The following is a 23,563-nucleotide window of genomic DNA, read 5'->3' as shown; positions in this document are numbered from 1 at the left end:
ATTGCAAGTAGTTGGAAATTCAGCAGTAATTAATAAAGTTACATTACAAATATTTTATCTACCCTAAATTAAGCACACGTTTTTCATTTAAATATTTATATAACAATAATTAATACGACTTTGGAAGAATTTTTGCAATTGCAGTGGTGTATTAGTAGACACACGCAGTGCCGCGACGAGCCACAAGGTGGCAGAAGGCTTGCACAAAATGTCAGTTTGATTGCCCTAGAAATTTATTGTATTATTTATTACGTTTTTCTTTTAATTGATGCGTCAATATTACAAATAGTGCACTTAAAAAGTCTACACACCCCTGTTCGTCATTTAACATGAGTTAATAATTGATTGGTTAATTCACAACAAAGCTACAAGAGTGCGCACACTTGTGCAAACACTTTATTCCAGTTGTATAGTCTTACCTCCTATGTTGAAAAATATTTGAATAGTCATTTCAGTAGTATAAAAGTCACATTAGGGCTGAAAATGTGTCTTTTTTTTTTTTTTTTATGTCACACCATCCTGGCAGTCAAACTGGGGTGTGTAGACTTTTCATACCCGCTGTATTTATTTATTTTGTATTAGTGCTTGTAAAATGAATGTAATTACAGTATATAATAACAATAGCCGACATTTAAAGGACATAAAGTCCTTGACGCCAACGAGTTTGAACAGAAACCCTAACAAACATAAACACGTCAAATGTGAACGTCGAGAGCGGGTTTTATTTGAAAATGTAAACTCGAAGTTTTCGAGATCATAAAGCTGTCATATGAACAGTAAATCATTCGCATCTGTATGAAAATCTAGTGGACACCACCTTGGGAACTGTACGCCTTTCCCTTGACACATACAGTAAAAGTCACGATGCACTCCGGGGAATTTCGGCTCTTTTAAAAATTCCCGACGAAAATAGAGCCAGCAAAAATATATACGTCTGACCTTACAGAATCTTTGAAGAGAATTATTGCTTCATTTTCAATATCAAGAGTGAAGCTGATTTTCATTCGTTAGGAGGAACGCGGTCTCACGGGCTTCTTTCTAATCCACTTGGAAATACTTGAAACTTTTCCAACATGGAAAAAAAAAAAAACTATCTTCCCTCCCATCACATCAGTTACAAGAGAAGGAAGCCATAGGTTATTTTCATGTTTCTCACAGCAGGCTGTTTTGCCATAATTGGGCCTATAAAATGATTACGCAGTAAACAGACAACATCAGGAATAGCAAGCTCAATGAGAAGTCCGACAAAGTGCTCTTCCGACTATTCTTGGAAAACGCTTTCAGATTGTTTTTTTTTTTCCGATTGTATTTACAGACGCAAAGGGAGTCTGTCTCGGAGAATGTGAATGTACGGTATGAACACTTGTGGCTCAGACACGAAACCACACAAGTAAACCAGCTAGCTCAAATGTCAATTTCATGAGCCTCGAAAGGTCTTGCAATACCAACTACGTCCTCTAGGGGCAATAGTGAGCCACAATACAACACTACAAAAATCGACGTGGAGTTTCTACGTTTATTTCTGAACGTCCGAGGCTAATGACAAAAAAAAAACAACTCACTGATAAATTCAATTAATATGCAGTTTGACAAAAAATGTTTTGAGAGTTGGCTCAATAATAAAACCGTTTTTGTTTTGCTTCATTGTGCTACTCCTGGGAATGGTAATAATTAATTCATGATTGATTCTTTGCAGAGGATAAAGAATATATGCACACAAGTGTTTGTGTTCCAATAGCATCACTGTACTTATAGCTAGCAACCACTTTCATACGCTGCTTGTCCTTCACAGTAATGTACGGACAAATTTAGGATTGATGCAAAATATACTCAGGGTATGTTTACCGAGAGTGTGTAATCTCTGCGTGCAGTCAGATGAGCAGTGATTAACACTCATCTCTACTTCCTGATGGATTTAATACTGAGCGTAGCGTGACGACAGCATAGAGAGGATGTGACCCAATGTGGGCATGGTGGATGACCCCCATCCCCACTTCTCCATCTACTTTGCGCCCGACCGCCAGACAGACATTTTATCCAATAATCATCACGATGCTAAATAATCATGAGTCTGGCCAGCTTGGAGGTTTTGGATTTACGCTTGACACACATTATTTATTTGATCGCTAAATCGCCGTTTTTTTTTTGTTTTTTGATTACAGCGTGTTATGGCATCATTTCGATGGGATTATGCAATGCAACAAAACGGATGGCGAGGGCGCTTTTACTGTTTAATTGATATGCTGTTTTTGGGAGGGGAGGGTGTAAAATCACGACGATCAAGAAGTGCTTCTTGGACAAAGCATTTTTCACTCATTCCAAAAAAATCCTAACTACTGTCGCGGTTTGGCACCGTTGCTCATTGGCAGAGGGAAAGCCGGCGGGCAAGTGCAAAAATGCCAACTGAGCTCATCACCGGTTCCGAAATCGCCTCGAATCAATCGACGATCTCGGCGCACTGTTTTAATTCTTCGACGGGACAACTTACTCAAAAGCTCGACAGTGTTTGTTCTTCAGCTCAACTCCGATGATAAATCTTCTCGATAGCCTCCATTCATTCCTTTCTAATGAAGAATCCATTCATTACTAGTCATGATTAACGGCCCGACTCGGTTGGGCTCATTTTGCCGCAGATAATTGTAGCATTTAGCGCAGCGGCTGAGAAGTCTTCAAAAGACAAAAATGTACGACTTGTTCACGATGAATAAAGACACTGGATTTATTTGAGGGGGCAAAAAATACTTGTTATTCAAAACTGGATTACATAAAATCAGACTGGAGGCTTGGAAAACATGATCGAAACAGCTCCCGCATCCCGAGGCCGAGAACAACGATGCATTTGGTATCAACAAACGATCGTGAAACTTATTTTGACAAGACACAAAAGTTGCAGAGGATTTGTCCGAAACATGAACTCAATGGGTAAGTCTGTTTTTCAAATGCATTTCGGTAGTGTGACGTCACAATGCCAAAATCTTTTCACGCTGACTTGGTCGATGACTTCGGGGGGATTTTTCAAATGAATTGTTATGATTGTTTCTCATGTTAAGATATATACAAATATTTTCGCCTTTAGGTTTTTGACGATTTTAAGAATATAAATGAACGAGTCATGGATGAAAACTTGAAAAGAATGTCCTGCTGAGCAAATTTGCTAGTTAGGCTAAACATTTGTCACGTTGGGCTTTCGGGCTAGGAAACACATGACATTTAATATAGGATATTAGGTGCTTTTATTTTCCACGGGCATTCAAGTTGCAACCGGATGTAATGAAAGGGGCTTAAAGAGGGGGGGGGAGATTGTGAGGAAGAGCAGATGGTTGAGACAGATGATGGCATGCGTGAGGAAGCAATCAATAAATCCTTGCTGCAACGACGACAACTCATCGTGATGTTCACCGATTCCGATCAATCTTGTGTTACGTCTTAATAAAGGAATTAAAATGAATATGAACAATGTAGACTTTTGTCTCAATGTCTGTTACAAACTACAAGCTAGCAATTTTAGCATCAAAGCTAGTACGTTTGTGATCTGTCGTGTGTTTAAAATGTAAACTATGCGCCACGCTCCCGTGTTTCAACGTTGACATTTTAATGTTGTAATGCGCTTGTTGCGGTTTGTGTTCGTACACGGCGTCGCTTAGCTGACCTGGCTGAACTTTGAACTTCCTACGTGATACAATCCGAACTCCCAGCATAGCAGTTATCCATGTCTGTTTATCAAAGACGTCTTTGTTTTCCGAGTCCCTGAAACGTGTCGCGGGAAATATTAATGCTGTGCTGTCTGCGAAACATTTTTGACGTTTGAGAGGCGGGACGGGATGACAGCGGTGAAAGAGTGAGGCCGAGAGAGAGAGGAGCGTGTGAGAGACTTGTCAAAACTTGGCCCGTCTGCTGCCTCACTAACTTCCTTTCAGCATACCACTCTTAGCTAGAACCCTGCGTGTGCTTGCGTGCTGGCTCTCCTTAGACTGTCGTCAGTGCGGCGCTTTTAAATTCAGGCCTTGCTCCCGTTCCCGAGCGGACTTGACAGCTTTGATTGATGCCCATTGATGTGAAGCGTAGCAGAACGCATCACAACCTATTAAAGTGCTGAAAAAGTCATGCGGCACTGTACATACAATGGCCTAAAAGGAAACAAAACAAAAACACGCTACAAGTGTAAAAACTGTAAATTAGTCGCACGCACGAACAGACATGTCGAAAATCAAGTTGGCGAGCAGCTTTCGAGAGCTCCTCGGGGACCCTTGAGAGTTCTCAGACGTCACTTTGAAAACGAATACGCAGGTTTGTTGTTGCGCATAAATCAACTCCCATCACAACACAATCATTTTTTTGTCTATTTATGGTGCGGTATTCATTGTGGCCTTAAAATAATCCATTCAGCGGTTTTGCGCAATGCCGTCACGTGGCAAAATGATTTAGCACCGCGGGACGACGAGGGCGAGGGACGATTTGAAATGAGTAAAGAGCAAGACCAACGACAAATAATGGAGATGAGGGGTAACTGGAAGAAAGATCAGGCGGTCTGAGATGCTAATTTGGTAATTGATCCTTGAAGGGTCGACTGCGCTCTCACTGAGTTTGTGTGTGACACACACACAAGCACAAGAGAGCTCATTTATGGGTCCTACTTTACTGATCAAAATGAAGAAAGAAAAAAAAAAAGACTTTTGCACTTTTTTTTTATCTTTGAGTGACAAGTGAACAAATCAGTTAGTGGGAAATGAAAGTGCGAGGTCACAAAAAGCTCACAGGCAGATTATAACTAAACCGAAATATGAGCCCGGGTGGGGGTCAATGAGTTGGTGTGGTCCGGCAGGGTCAAAAGAAAGTCTTGGGTCAGTTAGCTTGTGATCACCACCTGGGGAAAGTTTGACGCCTGAACTCTTCATTTAAGTCATTCGGCGTTTATTGTTATTTATTATTATTATAGTGTATTTTTCGGACATAACTGATGTACAGAAAGTTGCTTGGGAAAAGTCCGCCCTAATCCCATGTGGGGGGGGGGGGGGGGGGGGGGGTTTGGGTCAGTGGTTCGGGTTAGTCGAGCGGTTACCGTCTGGTGGTCGTGTATGACGTGAAAGCGAGGCAAAGACAGAAATCTTAACTGACAGAACAAGCGGTCCCAAAGGTCAAAGTTGAAAAACATCATCTCGCTTTCAAATCCGTGCAATTACTGACACGCATGCGCAAAAACAACAAGCAGGATGATTTGATTGTTGCCGTTTTCTGGATTGATCCATTTAACCCGCATTTATTAGAAATTATTTCGGTGCGTTCCTCGGCTTTGGGGAATTCGGGTGCTGAAAAAATGCTCACTGTGCAAATAAGGTCTGCTGTCACAGTATTTCAATCTGGTTGTGTCTTTTCAGCAGCGAGGAGTAAAAAAAAAAAAAGGGGGAAATTCCTTGCGCAAAGAAAATAAACTGGGTAAAGCTCATCTTAAAGCAAACAGCGCCGAGGGCACAACTTGACAGTTAATGAGGCGCAAAGAAAACACTGGAGTGCCTTAAAAGCATGAAAAAAAAATATTAGTCACCTGGTGTATTGTGCTCCTGACAAATTCCACGTCTAAAAATATGCTTAAGCATTTTTTTTTGGTGTTAACTTCTCCACTGCAAAAACAAATGCGAGCCAATTTGAGTGAGCATCGGTGCTGGTACATCATGTCCGGAAATAATGAAAATCCCCTGTGGGAGCGTCTTGTGGAGACAAATAGCGCAGCTGCTTTGGCCCCCACAAGTAAAATCCACTTCAGGTCTGATCCGAGCGATACAAAGATGTCAATTATGGCTAATTTCAGCACGCCGCCCCGACTTGCCCAACCTCGAAGTATACACGGCACGCACGCTATCGTTTCCTTCCTCTGGATCGGAGGGAATGTTGGCGAATGTTTGATCCGTTACCAAGGATGACACAATACACTCCGAAAAAAGTCATCAACACGCCGTCTCAGCAACAACATAATCTGGGTGTTGCCTTAGACCCTTTAACCCCGCCCCCCCTTCCTCCTCATCTTTGTAGAAGACCCTCCAGCGGATGAAACCTTGACTGAGTGAACAAGAGATGGAAAGTTGAGTCAACAATAAAAGCCGTGGCATTCCTTTCTCCGCCGGGTTGAACTTTTGTGTGCGGATCAATTTACTACAAACAAGTCAACATTAACAGATATACTTTTTTTTCCTGCCTATTGTACCATGTTATTAAATTGGATAGAGAAAAAAAAAAAGGCGCATATTAGCAAAAGGTTTAACGTCGCCCCCCACCCTGCCGCAGATGGCCGCCATCGCTCACCCCGAGGTGACGTTCGTCTCCCTCTTCAAAGGGGGTCGACGTGACAGGCGCTTTTGTGCAGCCAAGGTGTCATGTGACCTATGCACGTTACAATTAAGAAAAAATAAATAAAACATTTCCTTTTTCCATCCTCAGTAAAATTGACAATTTCTTCTATCGTTCCGCTACTGAATACGAGTCACGATTGCTTCCTGCAAATCAGATTACGCAACATGCCGGACCATCAAGTGAATGCATCTGTTGAGGATTACACGCTTCATTCATCCATCACATCCCAAGCGCAATAATCGCCGTATCTTTTCGGAGAGCGAATGCATTTTATAAACTCCCCGATGAAATGTTTACGACTCGCTGTTGCTTCACACACTTCCTCCCCCCCCCCTCCCTTCTTTACGGTTGCCTCTACCTTTTTTTGTTGAAAGGCTTTTATTTATTAGAGCACTTACTCTTGTGTTACATTCCTTCGACAATCCAAGAGTTGTTCGTGGACTTATCTGACCGGGCAATCTAACCCACAAACTCTCTTCCACACACACCTTCTCTCTCTCTCTCTCTCTCTCTCTTTCTCAAACACAGAGAAAAAAAAATCTCCTTTCTCTTGTATTTGGCAAGTAAACCGAACCTGCGACCTTGAGTTAACCTTCCTTTTCTATCCTCGTCCTTCCATGCCATCCGCTAAGTTCTTATCCTCTCTAGTTTCTCGCCATCGTGTTGATGGTCACATCTTCTGAAATGATCTCCTCTTGTTTCAGTTTTAAAAAAATTCCGACTTGTGCGTGATGCTTTTGTGTGTCGCCGCCAAGCGATGATCCATGAAAGTGGGAATTCGACCCGGACACCAGTAAAAAAAGCTCGGCCTCGATACGTGAAGCCAAAAGCAACCGGTGAATTATCGTAGCGAAAACAAGGGTGATGTATGCTCTCGCCACAATAAATATTTTCCAGACTAAAACAGGAAGCAGTGTCATTACCAAGACAGAGTTATGACAACATCGCTCAACTAGTGTAAATTGACTGCTACTTGTAGCTACTCGTTGCCATTAAGTAGTAGGGAAAGCCCTTTTTCCATTTCTCTTCAACCCACCGCAGGTAGTTTTTTTTTTTTTTTTTTTTTTGTTAACACAGAACGCGTGTTCCACTTTCTATGCTGGAATTTGTAACTAGTAGAAAGTAGGTCAAAGGCAAGGAAACACCTTTGCCAGGATTGGCTGCTCTCATGTATTTTTCACGGAGAAAAGCATCTATTTAATTTTGAGCAAATAATTGATGGGGGAAATATGCATAATGGATGTTGTGTGTAGAACGCAGTTGGATATACGCATCATCCAAACAGAGGCTTGGTTAAGCTTCTACATTTTCCTTGTTCTTTTTATCCGACGCGAACTTTATTGACTCAGGGTAGGTTTGCAGAGCGACGCCCTGTTTGGAAACGGTGTAAAGGTTAGTGCCGTGTGGGGCCATCACGGAGGGATGCTGAGTCGTGAAAAAGTGACCCGGCAAAAGTCAATTGCTAAATCGGGGAAAGTTGCTCGTAAAAATAAAAAAGATGGGTGAAATAAAAATTTTAAGGCAATTTCAACTTTAATCCCCCCCCAAAAATTGTTGTATCCATTTTTTAATAAATAAAATATGATAAGAATGCTCTGAAATTCACAAGGACACATCCTGCAGAGCAATATAAAATAAAAAATGCTTGGATTTTTCATGACGTCAAGGCACTTTATTCCGACTTGAAAAATTCAAGAGGCTTTATTAACCGTGCTCATTTCCACCGTTACACCTTCCCTCCATCCGCGATTCTCTCTCTCCCAGATAAGAGTTTGGGATAAATAATGCAGTCTTCTGCTCTGATTATCATCCACGTGTTTGCTCGGAAAAATGGAGCGGAGGAAATCACCTCGCCTTCCATCAGCGCCGAAATTAAGTTTGCGAGCCTTTGCTGGCTCTCTTGTGTACATTGCAAACACGTTCCCTGTTAATTTGCCATTGTCCTCCTATTTTTTTGGCTAATTAATTATCTGAGTCGGACGTAAACGATGTGCCCGACAATGACTTCAATAGGAAGCGTGTCTGGCTGTTTATTGCTGCCATTGTTCTCGATGCCCGATGTAAACAAAAGTGAATTCAATCTCACGTTTCAAAATTGACTTTCTGGTGAGGCAATCCAATTTGCTCATTCATCCAACATCACACCTCTCTTCATCATTTCTGAGTCATAGTTTCTTCTGTCAGCTGACTAGTCCTTTCTTGCTCCCCCCCCCCCCCCCCCCCCCCCCCCCCTTTGCCTTGCTGCTTTCATATTTGATGATTTCACTTTTTGGTCCAGGAAAATAATTACTCAGCCCAGCTAGGCATCATGCGGCGAGCCCGAGGGGCTGCGTGAAGAAAAGCATTGGCGTTGTGGACATTAAAAATGCAACGCACGGTACAAGGATGACGCTGGCAAAAGGGACGCCGAAACAGGGAGTATGATGAATGCTTTGTCATGGAAGGAATTTTCCAACAATGAATTTAGTAGCATTTGCACGCACTGGATGTTGACATGACAAACGAGAATTGATTGGGCCCCAAAAAAAACCCCAAAAAACTGTTTTATTACTGTTATATTATGTGCGTTATAAATAAAGTCCATTACTACAATAAAATCTCGTCCGTCCGTCAGCAACTTTGCCATCGCTACAAAACACACGATGCGACCGTCCGATTTGTTAAAACTGAATTCAATATTCGTCATTTATTCTCGCCTGTCTGTCAAAATATGTCTTGACGTGAAACCGGTTCGCCGAAATCGATTAATGGACTTCGACTCGACTGTCATCACACCGTAGTCGACTACGTCAATAAAATAGAAATACATGTTTACACAATGTGCACTTCCAAATTTGAAGTCTAACTTCAGGTACGCGCGTATAGCAGCTCTTTGCACCGAGCGCCATCTGTCCTGCATCGGAGAGTGTGTGTAGATTATGTTGGAAAGGGGTGAGAAAAGGGGGGGGGGGGAGAAAGAGAGAGGAAGAGAGCGGGAGAGCGAGAATTACGCACACCCTGATCCTCTCCTTCCTTCCTCCCAGAAGCAGTGTGGCGGCGGTAGTGCGAAGGCGCTCGGCAGCCCTCCTGAGTGAGAGAGAAGTTTTTCGCCAGAGGATTCTGTCCAAGAATTAAATCACCTTCATGTCGACTCTGTTGGATACTAACCGGCCGTTGCTATGGTTACCTTTATTACGGTAGGAGGACTAACTTTGCTTACTGATTCAACGAAATAAATCAAATGGAAAAATTAGAACTGCGGTCGTCTTCAAGTGGCGGAACTGAACTTGGCACCAAAGGCGGCGTTCAAATCTTTGAAAGGCTGCGGAGTAAATATTGACCTTTTTTTTTTTTTCCGTACAACACACGTTATGTATTTAAAAAGCTGCTCTGGGCCAATACAAAAAGCACAAATGAGAGGGAGGAGAGATTCGCCCCCCCCCCCCCGTCTCTTTTGTGCAGGTAAGAGGGGTTGGGTTTCGAGAAGTTGCGCATAAATATTGTGCGCGTCCCCTGGAGCTGCGAGGAAAGGCGTGCGGACGTGTTCGAGGGAGTGGAACGAGCTGATGTGGTCCAGCTTGTATTTTGGGAGGCGCGAAGCCTTGTCGACTTGCTCATATATTCACTTTATAATAAGAACACATTTTAAAAAATGGCTTCTTTTGAGCTTGGGAAAGTTTGTCAAGGTGTGAAGTTCGGAAACGTGTCGGCGCGACGGCTTGACGAGGCAGGTGTGAGGGTTTGGCTGCGTTTTTTTTTTTTCTTTCCCCCTTTCGCTGAGAGTCGACTCGAGCGCTTGTCCGCGTGCAAAGGGGGCTGGAGAACAGCTGTTGCAGCGGCGGATTGGATGCCCTCCCGCCTGTGCCATGCAAGCGAGCAGCAGGGTGAGGGGAATTAGGAGACGAGGCATCCGCCAGTGCTACATATGTCGACTTTATAGGCCCCGCGAAAAAAGATGCCAACTCGTTCTGGGCGACGGCTGCATCGATTCAGGTTGACAATTCTTTGCCATGCTGCTGGATTTAGCGAAGGACGGCCATGTTCGGAATCCCGGCTCGCTTCTCGAGACCGTCTCCATGAAATGTTTACTTTGGAAGGAGTCGTCACATCTCCCCAAGAGTCTTAATGGTTTGCAAGAGCAGACACTTAGCTGTGTAAACTAAAAAAAAAAAAAGCGCGTGTCGATAGCGATCTGGACCCAAAATCATGTGGTGAGATGAGTCCAGATTTTACAGTAGCGATCAGGTTGTCACAACAAAAGACGAGAAGGAGAAGGATTTTCCTTCAATGTCTGTTTTTTTTGTTTCGCTCTCTCGGTCTCTCCCGTGAGAGCGCTGCTCGGATTCGCAAGGCTCTCCTGGGAAGACGTCGCGGTACCGCCGTGTTGGAATTTGAGTTGTCAGACAAGAGACCACCTTGATGGGCTTTGACCTTTGAACCCTATCGTCTTCCAATAGCTTCGCGCCGAAGCAAAGACATCGGCGGTGCTTGGATCGAGTTGTTTCCTTTCATTTTATGCGGTTGTAATTTTCAAAGCCCCGCCGGCCCCCGTCATTGTTTATCCTTTTTCGCAGAGTGTTTATACGCGGCGCATTCTTACGGCTTGTACGAGCGAAGAATGCATCGGGCGTTTGATTAAACGCATGCCGCGCGGCTCGAGCAATCGCGCGGCACGATGGGCAAAGAAACGAACGACGTGAGTTATTGCTCGCGGCCTCGCGTTTATCCTAATATAATCCAAATACGTAACTCTGACATTAAACGGTGAATAACGAGCGGCGTCTTTTTTGCTCTATTGATCGTGACGGACGGGAAGCGCCGATAGCCATCGAGCGGTTCCGAGGTGAGCTTACGCATTCAGATGACTTCTGTCAGATGACCGCCGGTTCCGACCCGCTAATCTTCACCTTCTGTTTGGAATCATTGACTTTATCTCCCTCACTTTTGCTGATATTTACGGACCTAATTTTTCTTTTAACGGCCCCACTTTGCAACATCCCCTTTCATCTTTTGTGTTTCCACTTTTGAAACACGGCCGCTGCGACCTGCTGATAAGAGCGGTGGCTGATAAATGGACTCCTGAATTCTAGAGTATCTCACTTTGAAGCATCCGTTTCGCCTAGCAACCCAACCCTAGTTGACTTGTTAGCAAGTGTATACAAGCGTGAACTTGGTTAGTGAGTTGGCAGCACAGTGGCGGATCTGTCAAAGTGCCACGAGATGCCCGTCGGTGATCTGTGGCGACGTGTTAGTCTGGTTAGCGGGCGCTTTGATATTTGAACTGACAGACGCTCGAATGGCCGGCGGGCACAATTCGCTGCCCAGTGTGTCAACCGCGCACAAGCGCACACACACACACGCCTAATCCTTGCTTGTCCTGCCATTGGGTTTTAACCCGAACCTTAAAATAAAACTAATCCTAACTTTAATCTCTGCAATGAAGCTAAATATTGAATCCTAAAAGTGACTCAGATAAAACTCCTCTCAATGTTGTCGAATATGTGACATTACAATACAAATGCATTCGGCAAGGAGATCCACCCTAATGTGCATCTGCCCACTCATCTCCGTTTTATTAGTCAGTGGGAGAACAAAGTGAAAGTCCGACTCGTGCGGTCCCGCCGGAGAGTGGGATGAGAAGAATGGGACAGACATGTGCAACTCATCAGAATTATTTTGTCTTATTGTTTACATTTCGTCAGGGGGCCCATTAAATCAAACGCGCGACGGGCGGACAGTATACCGTACTAAAACGTGTTGACGTTTTAGTCGGGCACTCCTAAGTAACACAGAGTTCGAAAATATTGTTGCTGGACATGAGATGCTTTGATTAGCGGAATGGCAGCTGACTCCTAGCATGCTAATCGCTATCTAGCCTTGAGGCTAATGTTAAGCAGTCATTGCCATTTCAGCTAAAGCAAATCAAGTTGTCAGCTACATTCCAAGTTATAAAATGAAACAGTCTTGGCACTTTGGCGGTGAGAAATGTAGGATTTACGGTGGCCACTTTAACACGTCAAGTCTTTGTTACGACACGTTTTCAACTTTTTAGATCTCGACGGAACATGGCTGATTGATTAGGGCTACACGGAAAATTAAAACATCACATGAAGAATCGTATAATATCTCATCCAGGGATCATAAGAAGAACGGCACTGCGTCTTGTATCGAGGCGCTTTTCCGAGCGGAAAATTGGATATCCATTGTTTCCCGTATTTTGAGATGGATCATGTGCGCTCACTTCGGCTTGCTCTGCCACCAACTTTTTTGATAAGGATCTGTCAACAATGAACAATTACTATTTTTTTCCCCACAAATTGGATCACTTTAACACGATTGTTTGCTTGCAAATAAATTAAATAAAAATAAAAATAAATGTATTAAAGTTGTTCCAGCAGTTCCTGGGCCTCAGGATGTTCTGCAGATGTGACTGCTAAATATACAGTACCATGAAAAAGAGATGGAGCCCTCCAGATCCCAGATATTTTTTTTCCACAGTCACCACACTCTTGTTTGATTTGAATATCACATAAAGACAGCCCAAGTAATTATAAAATGGAGTTTCTAAATGATTTAATTTATTTATTATTGTAAAAAAATATCCCTGCCTATGTAAAAAAAAAGGCAATTTTGAATAACTGGTCACAGAATCGGTAATACAAAAAATCTGAACTGGATTCAAGTCTGGACTTTGTCCAAGGTCCTTAAGCAACAGAGCTGCCACAGACCAAAGTGTTTTTCGATTTGGAAATATTTACAAAATATTTGTGAAAATGTCTGGGGGAATCACCCAGACGTTTATTGGCAAATGGGAGCCAAGCCTTTGTATTGTTTTTGTCAGTAGTGGTTTTTGCCTTGCTTATGAATTCTATTTTCGCCCGGTGTCCATGTTATTGCTGAAAGGCCTGAAATTCTCAGGATTCCATCCATGTGAACTCCTGGATGAGTCGTCATAGCGCTCTGAGCATGATGCGTTGCTTTTTGACATCTTCTGGCCTACTTCACTTTGTTTGACTGACAGGACAGTATTTTTTTTATTTAGAAACTGGATTCTACATTTACTTGGGTTGTCCAAAATTGGCTTGATCCAAAACGCTCAAGCGTGATATACGCGAGAGCAAAATGTGAAATCATTTTTTCATGGCACTGGAATTAAAAATAATTTTTAGGCGCTCAGTTCCAATGTCAAGCCAAAGTGAAATAAACTTGGTCACCCAGCACAAAACGTTAGGCAGTTAATCATCCACTCACTCCAGGTAGGATAATAAAAAAAAAAAAGAAAGATCTCCAGAATTAAATTCCTACATTTGAATTCATGTTCTTTGTCTCGACAGTAGCGAAGCAGTTGTGCGCCTCGAGTTTGCCCTCGTCACTGGGCGCTGTGTCCAGATGATTAACAAGTGCAGAGGCAACAGACGATAAAATACTACCAACAAACACTCAACTGAGGAAGGTCAAAGCCACTGTAGAGCCTTACAAGTCTATTCTTGTGGAGGTGATTCCATTAGGCTTGACGCTGGATTAACTTGCCCTGATCTCTGAGGGCGATTCGGTTGTAATACTGAATCAACTGTACTCTCTGTTTTATACACACACAGACACGGATTGTTTGAAGTCGAACTATCTCTTCCTGTGAGCAAGTCTATGAGCTCACTGACTTTGGAGTCGCTGTCACTGGAATTACGGGTACCCGACAACTATTTGTTTTTTAACCGTTGGACACGATGAAAAGGATCTTACAGGAGCATCCAAACATTTCACTGGCTCATAGAAGGAAAGATTTGTTGATCACTAACCACATTGACAACAGCAACTGTTTTTTTATGCTAAGGGGGGGGGGGATCCAATTGTGGCGTGATTATAAAATGACCAGTGCTAAATTTCCATGACAAGACTCCAACACCGTGTCATTGGGGAAAAAGTGGCAATAAATCAGATTTGGTATCATAAGATTCATCTCTAAACAGGATGGAACAAAGAACAAAGGGTATGCATAATGACATTTTAAAAACAACAAGTGTTATAAACAAAGCTGTCCTCTCATTTGATCGGAAATCAACCAAATCAGCTGTTGCTAGCATGGCCGCTAACAACCTGCGACGACGCTTCGCGCTCTCAAACCAGTTGTGTCACGGCGTAATAGCTCGATGACTCACCTTCCTGAAGGCTCCTAAAACGAAATTCCCTATTATCTGGAATTCTGCCCTTCCCACTTAACTGAGCTCGACAACCTCCTGGTGCAGGTTGGAGGACGAAACGTAGATCTGTATCGAATTCTGCCTTCATAACTGTTCATCGTTCCCGGGCTGTTTATTATTAGGATCATTAGGAGGATAAAAAAAAAACAGAGCCGCAAACATGACCTTGAGCTTGACATTTTTCTCCATGCTTGACATTTTTTCCTCGCCGTACAAACATCTGGAGTCGACTGGGCAGTATTAGCGCTCAGACGTCTTGGGGTGGAAATCCCCGGGGAGGATTTGCTGCTTTGGCACACTGTCCTGTAAAGCTTCGACACTAAGCGCCCGCCCGGTCTGCCGTGTTCACACCGCCGTTAAAAGGTGATGCCGATTATTCCCCTAGCGTGTCGTTTATTTGGACTCTTAAGCTCGATGTTTATTTCCACTGCGTCGTTACGCCACTTCAAGAAGCAGTTTATAATTCATAGCCGCGCCTAATGTAATATCGGTGATGGAAAGGCTCCAATAAACACGACGGTGCCTCCGAGCGCACGCCGTTCCGACCGTGAATGACAAATCTCTCTTACCTTTTATAGCCAAACGCAATTACTTTGGTCTAAATTTCAATTTGGAAAAAAAGTATATTTAAAATAACTAAAATTTTATATTTATATTATATATATTTTATTTTATTTATTAAACTTTATTTTATATATATTTTATGATATATTTATATATATTCATTAAAATGATCTTACCTTCGTGTCCCGGAGAGGTGCTGCAATGGTTGGACAATTCCATCAGAACCTGCAAAACCAAACCGTGTTAAGTAAAAAAATATATATATATATATATTTTTTTATTTAATTTATAAAAACATTATGAAATAGAATATAAAGAATCAAATGCTGTTTGCTACAATTCAATGGACACTGCTCCGCTCCTTTTGATATTGGCCTCTTGGGGGCGGTGTAATGAATACATGGAGATGTTGACTTGTTTTTTTGCAGAGGATAAAGAATATATGCCCGTGAGTGTGCGAATATCTGTTCAAATATTTATAGCTCATCGCCGCGAGACCGACACCATGGGTTAAGCCCAGCTATGGCGTTTTGCATTATTTGTCAACATCAATGTGAACAAGACTTTATTAAGAGAAAGCTACGCGGTTATTTTTGGACACCGGACATATATTTATCTCAGTTTGTTGCTTAATTTGACACTTAAGAGTTGTTAAACACCGCTGCATCATTGTGACGAACGTTTACATTCAGTGTCACGCTGCAACCATGTGACAAATGTAAATTTATGGTCTCGTAAAGCCGACACTTGGAATATAAAGAAGTGAATTGTTGTGCTCTTTGAATGAGCCGCTTTGTCATTAACGGCATAAAATATTGCATCCGATCCATTAATCAGACTCTTACGGGTGCGAAATGCAACTGGGAAATCATAAAAGTTTGACCAAAGAACAAAGCAGACCTCCACATGAAACTAAATTATTCGGATGTGACTGGTTATCGTCTTTTTCGCTTTGGCTCTAATATAAAGCAAAACATCCTTTTCTGCAGCAAGATGAGAAATTATGATAAGAACTTGACGCTGGGATCAAAGAATGACTTGTGTGGTTAACGCTGACACTTAAATTAAAAAACAAAAACCCTGGCCTGACATTTGCTTTTATTTTAGTGACAATGAAAGACAGCGGGAGGGAAAACAAACAAACAAATACACGTTTCATCAGGATATTAAATGTGAAAATAGAAATGTGTTCCTTTCATACTCTTGAGATTTTCAAAAAATGGCCTTGAAATCATTTCAGTTCATTACAGCCCTTGATCAAAAAAACATTTTTCTTTTTTTTAAACTATTTCAAGTCACTGTACAACCCCGAAGTGTCATCCATTTGACTTTTATTGGCTTATCGAATCTGTCTTCTTTAGCCTTTGAGGACATCTGCACAATTAAACTTTCAATTGTCATCATCAATGAAACGGCCCAGATCATTGGCAAGACACCAGAAGAAGACGGAGCCAGTACAAATTATGAGTATTATTAAAAAAGAAAAAAAAAAAAAATCACATGGAGCACTGCGGCGCTGCTAGACAAAGCCCCCCGAAACTTAGCATTCCAGATTTGCCCGGTTTTATATCGACCGCAAAACCATCTGAATGTCACATGAAAAAATAAATTGTCCTTGAGCAAGTCTCACAGGCACTTGATGACCTTCTTGTAAACATGTTTCATGCTGTTTCCAACTTCATGACTCTTTGGGGCGAAGCATTTTTCAGATGATGCCGATGACAAGTCACCATTTGACCTTCACGATCCTTAGCGATAAATTGTCGCCATAGTAACCCCAGCTCACCCACTTTCGAGGGCTAGGCGGAAAAAAACAACAGCTGTTTTAAGCTAGTCGCCAAATAAAGACATTTACAAGGCCGACCGTAACGTAAGTTGACACGAAACGCAACTTTGCAAAACTCTTGTGAATGTGAGGAATTCTCTTTGGACTCCCCGAGGCGTCAAATGCTTCTTCCTGCCCGAACCTGCCACGGGAGTAATTTACAGGATGTACAGAATGCATTTAGTCTTTGCGGAAAGCACGGTTTTGGATAATCATGCTCGTTATCGGCGGTTCAGTGAGTACTCTTGTCATTTCCCGAACAATGAAACCAGATTAGATCTCGTCGCTGCTTTTGGCAAGTCATCATTATACTAGAGGAAATTAAGATGGGTATTAAATGTGATATGCACATGGAAATATAGCAGAACTTGAGGGCGTGTGTAATTGTGAAAGGAAGAGCATGTCCACGTGACGTCAAGAGAATTCCGGGGTTTTGAGCAAAACAGCTGTATAGCCTTGAGTGAAGCACTTATCGATGAGGCCAATAGGGGAGGATAAAATAAGACGGCGGGGCAAGGGACTGATAGAGCAATGGAAAGGGTCGTCTGGGAGGCGGAATGGCGCCTGATCGCCATGTGTGCTGGAGAGGGTAGAAAACAGTTTAGTCAATTTGTGGCTCTAAAATTATGGGGCCGAAAATTAAAAACATCTTTTTCCCATGTTTTTTTTTTTTTAACTTTTACTATCAATACTATTTTTTTTAGAATATCATGCAATTTCTTTCAAGAGGAAGTGGAGGAGGATTGTGAAAGTAAAAAAAGCCGTGTTTCGAGTTCTCAAACTTGCTCCCTTCCTGTCTGGCTTTGCAGATCTTACAGGTGAATCTAGTGATGTCCATCCTGCTCTACATGATGGTCCTCGTGTACCTCTATGGTATCCAGGCAACCAACATGGACAACAGTCGCCAGGGGCAACAACAGCAGCAGCTCCCGCCGACAAGTCCGGATCCTTTAAACTCCCTCATCATACAGCTTCTCCAGGCTGACCTGACCAGGGGGAAGAACCGGGGGAACCAAAGCCAGCAGGGGAAAAGCAGGGACGCGGAGCACCGGGACTCGGGGCCGCCTCTCCTCAGTGCCGACGGCGACGCGGAGCAGTGGAGGGAGGAGGCGGGCCGGGGCGGCGAGGGCCAGGTGATGATGTTGAACTCGGAGCTACTGAGGCAGCACAAGCGCTTTAATTCGCCCCGGGTGCTGCTGAGTGACCGGGCGCCGCTGCAACCGCCGCCGCTGTATATGGCGGACGACTTTGCGAGCGGCGGACTGATGGGCGAGAGGTCCGTAAACAAGACCCGGAAGAAGCGCTACACGGAGCACAAGAGTTACCGGGGGGAATATTCGGTGTGCGACAGCGAGAGCCAGTGGGTGACTGATAAAACTCAAGCGGTGGACACCAGGGGGACCCCGGTGACCGTTTTGGACAAAATTAAAACCAGCGCGGCGCAGGATATTAAACAATACTTTTACGAGACGCGCTGTCGGACCCCTCGACCTTTTAAGGGAGGCTGTCGGGGCATCGACGACAAGAACTGGAACTCCCAGTGTAAGACCACGCAGACTTACGTGCGGGCGCTGACGCAGGTTCGCAATTCGGTCGGCTGGAGGTGGATACGCATCGACACGTCCTGCGTTTGCGCGCTGTCCAGAAAACGTCACAGGACGTAAACATCTTCCGTTTCCAGCTCTCCGCCACGGGATCGTGCACTTTGGTGGCCATCTAAAACGACACCTACTGAAGAAAGACGTGGGTCCACATTCATGCTGCAAATCCGCGAGCTGGTTGCAGCCTTGCTGTTTTGGAGGAACTCATCCGAGTCAGGGTGTGAAGGGGAACTGTATATATAAGTTATTTAAATTATATGAAATGCATGTAGTTCATACATGTTCATCTAAATCTATACGTATGGATATATTTGTGTTATTTATTGAAAGAAGTCTGCTTCCAAAGGAACCAAAAATCTCGATGACCAGGAATGAACGACAATGGACTACAAAGCCGAGCCGGGCTGCAAAGGTGCTTCCCATGAGACTTATTACGTGCCTTGACCAGTGTGGCTGCATAGCAAACGTTGGACACACACACACAGCAATATCCACAAAAAAAAAAAAAAAGAAAATGCTGCAAACTATCAGCGACAATTTTCAGATTTGTTTGGGCACACACACAAAAGATTCGAAAATTTGGCCAAACCATAGCTTCAAACGGAAGTCTGTGAAGCCATACACAAACCAAATCCACAATTTGCTGTCAGTGAATGAAGTGATGATAAAAAAAATATATTAAAAAACAGTTGTATCGTCTACACGGATGCCTCTCGTCACCAAACTGATATCACGGGCAATATGTTATTTCCTTTTAATAAAACCTGAAAAAAAAAAAAAAGAAACTTCATGTTTTGAAATATTCCATCAACAAAGTGTATTGGTTTACTGCATTATATTTATTCACCACCAGGTTCCTTTTATTTGGTTTGCAAAATAATTTATAGAAAAAAAAAAAGAAAAAAAAAAGAATAAAAACTTCACACCAAGAATTTATTGCTTGTGAAAATACACGTCTGGAATCAATTTGGGCTTCGGCGTTGTTTTTCAAATCGAACACAACGGCCAATTTACTTTTTTGCTTTGATACGGCGCACAGTCAGTGTGACGTGGGGGGGGGGGGGTTGGTAGTGGGCGTGGTTAAACTGAAAAATAAATTCCCGCAAAAGCTGCTTCGCAAGTCACACGAGGCCACGTCAAATTTTGCCACGTCTAATAAGCGGGGGGTCGTACATAGGGGCAAAGCTGATTTAAGGAGATGCGCGTATACTATGCCGAGGTGGGATTCAATTCCATAATCTCCTATTCTGAGAGGATCTTATCATTTGCCAGGCTTAAGCGAGGAGATCAGCAACGCCTTCTGATCAAATGTCTGCGTAGATGTAACGGAAATTAGCGCTTAGCAATTAGCATCCAAATAAAAAGGATGTGAATCAGTTTTCACAATGCGAAAAGAATAAATCTTCGACTCATCGCAGAAGCCATTGTTTTGGTCCCTTGGCTCATGATTCAAACACGTGTTATTATTGTGGTTTTAAAATTTGACATGTCAAAACGATGAATGACTGTTCTTATTTTGATTTTGTACAACCCTAGGGGGGATTTGTGGTTGTACTTTGTCAGAAGCCATTGAGCTAACCCTTTCCTTAAACCACGTGCAGATCAATTACACGCTACGCTAATGTTGCGCTAATTTTCATCTTGGGCTGAGGTGCGACCCAACGAGCTTTTGCAAAGACATTTTCGATGTTCTCCTAACCTGTTAAAACAAACCCGCGGGTAGCCAAATAAGCCTTTTCAGATGAAGCGGACCTTGGTGCGAGAGTATTAACTTACATCCTTGCTTGCTCGACAAGCGAGAAGAGATTACTAAAGTCTTTCGGCATCGGGTGGCTGCGCTCTGACAGACGCGAGTGCAAGAAATGTCTCGCTGAGGTTTTTAAAGTGTTGAGGCGAGAAGAGGTTTGTGTTTCTTGGACCTTGGCCCACGTGTTAAAAGACGGAAGACTAACAGTAATATTATAATAGGAGGTGTTAAATCAAATCTAATCAGAGGCAACGGTTACGCTTGTCGACATTAGGTTTTGGTGCCAAGAACGTTTCAACAGCTTTCAGGTCATTTGGTGTCGCTGAATCTGAAAACGTCAGTTACTTTCGAAACAGCGATTTGGTTCAGCGTTTGCTGAAAGACAAGTAATAGAAATAGATACATTTCGACTTCAGTATTGCCATTTAGCCGTGGCTCGACTGCTATCTGTTAGCCGCTAACAAGGCAGTTTTACGACGCAAAATATATAAGCCGTCAAATTCCTGAACAAAGGGACGGTTTATGTTGTTTATGAATTACCATTTTCTGCTTCTAATCAGCGCAGAGAGTTTCCATCTGCGCGAGAACACGATCATCTGCTCCATCTCGCATACTTGAGACTTTGTGGATTACGAAGCGCTTTACAAGGCCGGGAGCCAATGCCTCCCTCAGCATCAGACATTCCGCATATCGGCTTTGAAAGGAGCCCCTTAAATACCATCTTTTTTAAACTGCTCGGAATAAAAGTCCTAATATGGTCCTCGGGGAGGCCAACCATCAGTGTCTTGCCAAAAATAGGCCGCTTCACATAGTTTTCTGGATGTATGCCGGCCCTACGGGTCAAATGGAGATCTCGGGCCGAGGATACGACCGTAAAAGTAGCATATGCAGATTTCGGCGTTTTTATAAGTAGCTATCAAAGTGAGCATCCAAGCAAAATGTAACGCTATCAAACGGCGAAGTGCGCGTGTCACGGGATTTGCGTCTGGCGGGTCTTCAACAAATGTTTGATAGGGTGGGGAAAGGGTTTTCGTTATGCGGGCCCACGTTTAATTAGGTGACAATGGAAGGCCTGTGCAGGCGGCGGAGGGCGAGACCGTCCTGGTGCGAGCACAAACACATCGGGGGATAGCGGGAAAAAGGGGTGGGGGGCGGAAACGAGAAGGTGCTTTGCGCACCAGATGACTTGCAGATGTGAGGGCGGCGTGAACATCTGGAGCTCGACGCGCCGTCGACCACCCAGTAGGATGGATGCGTGGACATAGAGCATGCATGGTTCGAAAAATAGAATTGGGACTGACAAAATTATTCATTCATTGATTGATTTATTTTCCTCAAAAAAACATTTGTTTTGGTAATGTCTACAAGCGGTGGCCTTTGAAATCCAATAACATTCAGTTTGTTTTTACAAGGAGCTTCACTACGTGTTTTAAGTTGACGAGATTTTTTCATCCTCTGGTGACATTTCATTTGTCTGAGTCAAACTTTTTTTTTTTTTTTTTTTAATGCGGCACAGGGGTGTACGACGGCCTCGTAATCACAGCACAACCATTCCCACAACTGTGACATAATATTATTTTAGCCCTTTGCCGAAGTGGTGTCATAACCCACTGACTCGAAATACTACCTCATCTGAAGTTTTCTCACAACAAGTCAGGTAACACAGTTTTGGTCATATTTAGACCTATCGAAGAATAGATTCTTATTTTAGGGATTTTTAAGCGTCAGTTAATCAAGCTAAACTTCATTTCGATCGGACGGAATTTTGTCGGTAACAGTAAAAGAATTTCCATGTTATGTTATGCAGCGAAAGCGCTTGGAGGTCACTTGTTCCCTGCGCCAAAACAGAAATGATGAATGATGTCATCATTTGGGGGCTTTGGGACCCCCAAGGTCACCCCAGTTTCGATGCGGTTGTGCTCGTGTGAACCCATCACCGCATGTTCGTATTTATTTATTTTTTTTTGCTTACAATGTGTCTGGTTTGATTGAAATTCCAATTTTTATTAAACATAGATGAGCCGAAGCAAGAAATGAGGCTTTGTAAACATTTTCGGGGGTTCCTTAAAAACACCTCGGAAACATATTTTATAAAGAAAGACACGTTTTAGACAAAAGAAAAGTAAGAGGAAGTTAGCACATACCTTCGCAGCTATCGACGTCGGCGTGTCTCGTCAAAATCTTTTTAGAACATCCTGTATGGAAGAAGAAACATATTGGGGAAAAAATATAACAAAACAAAAACACAAAAAGGGTGCTAATCTCGTCAATTTTTGACTGCCATTACCTGTTGTCAAATTCAGTTGTATTTGCTTAATCCTACTCTCGTGGCAAGACGGTCAGATGGAGTCAGCGTAACCAATCAGCCGATTAGCTGACTTAGTTGAAACGCTGTGTAACTAATTTCGGCAATGAACCTTCGGGTGATTAGGCTGTTGAATAATCAACTTAATGGAAACAATGGGAGGACAAATCCCGTTAAGGCAGGAATCGATGAGGTTTCCTTGAGTGCTCCAATCCACGAATGAGCATCCGTGACGTCAGCGTAAATCACGACCAGTTTGCCATTCAGGAAGTCGTGTTGCGTTCCGAGCAATGATGCGACAGATGGACATCCTCATGCGCATGGAATGCACACACACACACACACTCACCAAGCAGCTGTGGGTGCCTTGGGTAGCAGCCACATTCCCCTTAAGAGTGTGTGAGGTCAACAAGAGACGTGGGTTGTTGTTGTCGGTGCGCGCACACGCACCGTTCACAATCGCGCCTCGCACGCCTTCCATACGCTTGTGTGTAAAAGTGACGGACACAAACAGTAGCGAAGATCTGATTTTTGCACTCGAAAACTGGAGCCAGGAACTCGACAGTTCACGACTATTCACGACTAATTCACTGCCTGATTCAGACTTTCTTACAAATTGCTCTTAAAATGGCTTCTGACACAAAGACAATACAAAATCAGGATGCTGCCAAGAGGGAAGCACGCATATAATATTTAATAATATCCCACACAAGAAAGGCGGGAGAATCATGTGGACTGTCCTAGCCAATCAGCAAAGAACAATGGAAATTGTGTAAATCTATTTTTGTTACCACTTTATTATCTGTTTTCCGTTTAAATAGCGCCCCTAGCTGTCAGATTTAGCACATAAGTGAAATGCTACTGTTTGCTATAATTTGTGACAAGACTACTCGATCTGAAAAGTCATATTAGTAGCAAGGTAGGCGTAGATAATTGGAACAAGAAATAACGAGCCAAAAAAAAATTACGCAAGAGTGCGATATTTAAGGCAAGCATCCG

The 23,563-nt window shown here is 43.1% G+C and overlaps 1 protein-coding gene and 1 long non-coding RNA gene across 4 annotated transcripts in view; one reads left to right on the top strand and one right to left on the bottom strand.

Annotated features, from left to right (window-relative positions):
* LOC133145156 (uncharacterized) overlaps window positions 1-22,959 on the bottom strand; it is a 34,506-nt gene extending 11,547 nt beyond the window's left edge. For 2 of the 3 annotated variants that reach the window (XR_009710836.1, XR_009710837.1), the window contains exon 1: window positions 3,650-3,815. This is a non-coding gene — a long non-coding RNA (uncharacterized LOC133145156). Of the gene's footprint in view, window positions 1-3,649; window positions 3,816-15,262; window positions 15,312-22,403; window positions 22,455-22,546 lie in introns of those variants that run through there. The other variant, XR_009710838.1, reaches the window with a different exon arrangement.
* On the top strand, window positions 9,354-19,080 carry ntf3 (neurotrophin 3). The gene is made up of 2 exons (XM_061268311.1): window positions 9,354-9,521; window positions 17,721-19,080. Exons 1-2 carry the CDS (start codon window positions 9,504-9,506, stop codon window positions 18,573-18,575), a joined length of 873 nt encoding a protein of 290 aa, XP_061124295.1. The 5' UTR covers window positions 9,354-9,503; the 3' UTR covers window positions 18,576-19,080.
* Window positions 22,960-23,563: the final 604 nt, after the last annotated feature.

The sequence above is a fragment of the Syngnathus typhle genome, linkage group LG21 (genome assembly GCF_033458585.1).
Source record: "Syngnathus typhle isolate RoL2023-S1 ecotype Sweden linkage group LG21, RoL_Styp_1.0, whole genome shotgun sequence".
Lineage (NCBI taxonomy): Eukaryota > Metazoa > Chordata > Actinopteri > Syngnathiformes > Syngnathidae > Syngnathus > Syngnathus typhle.
This window is presented reverse-complemented; position numbering and strand designations above follow the sequence as displayed.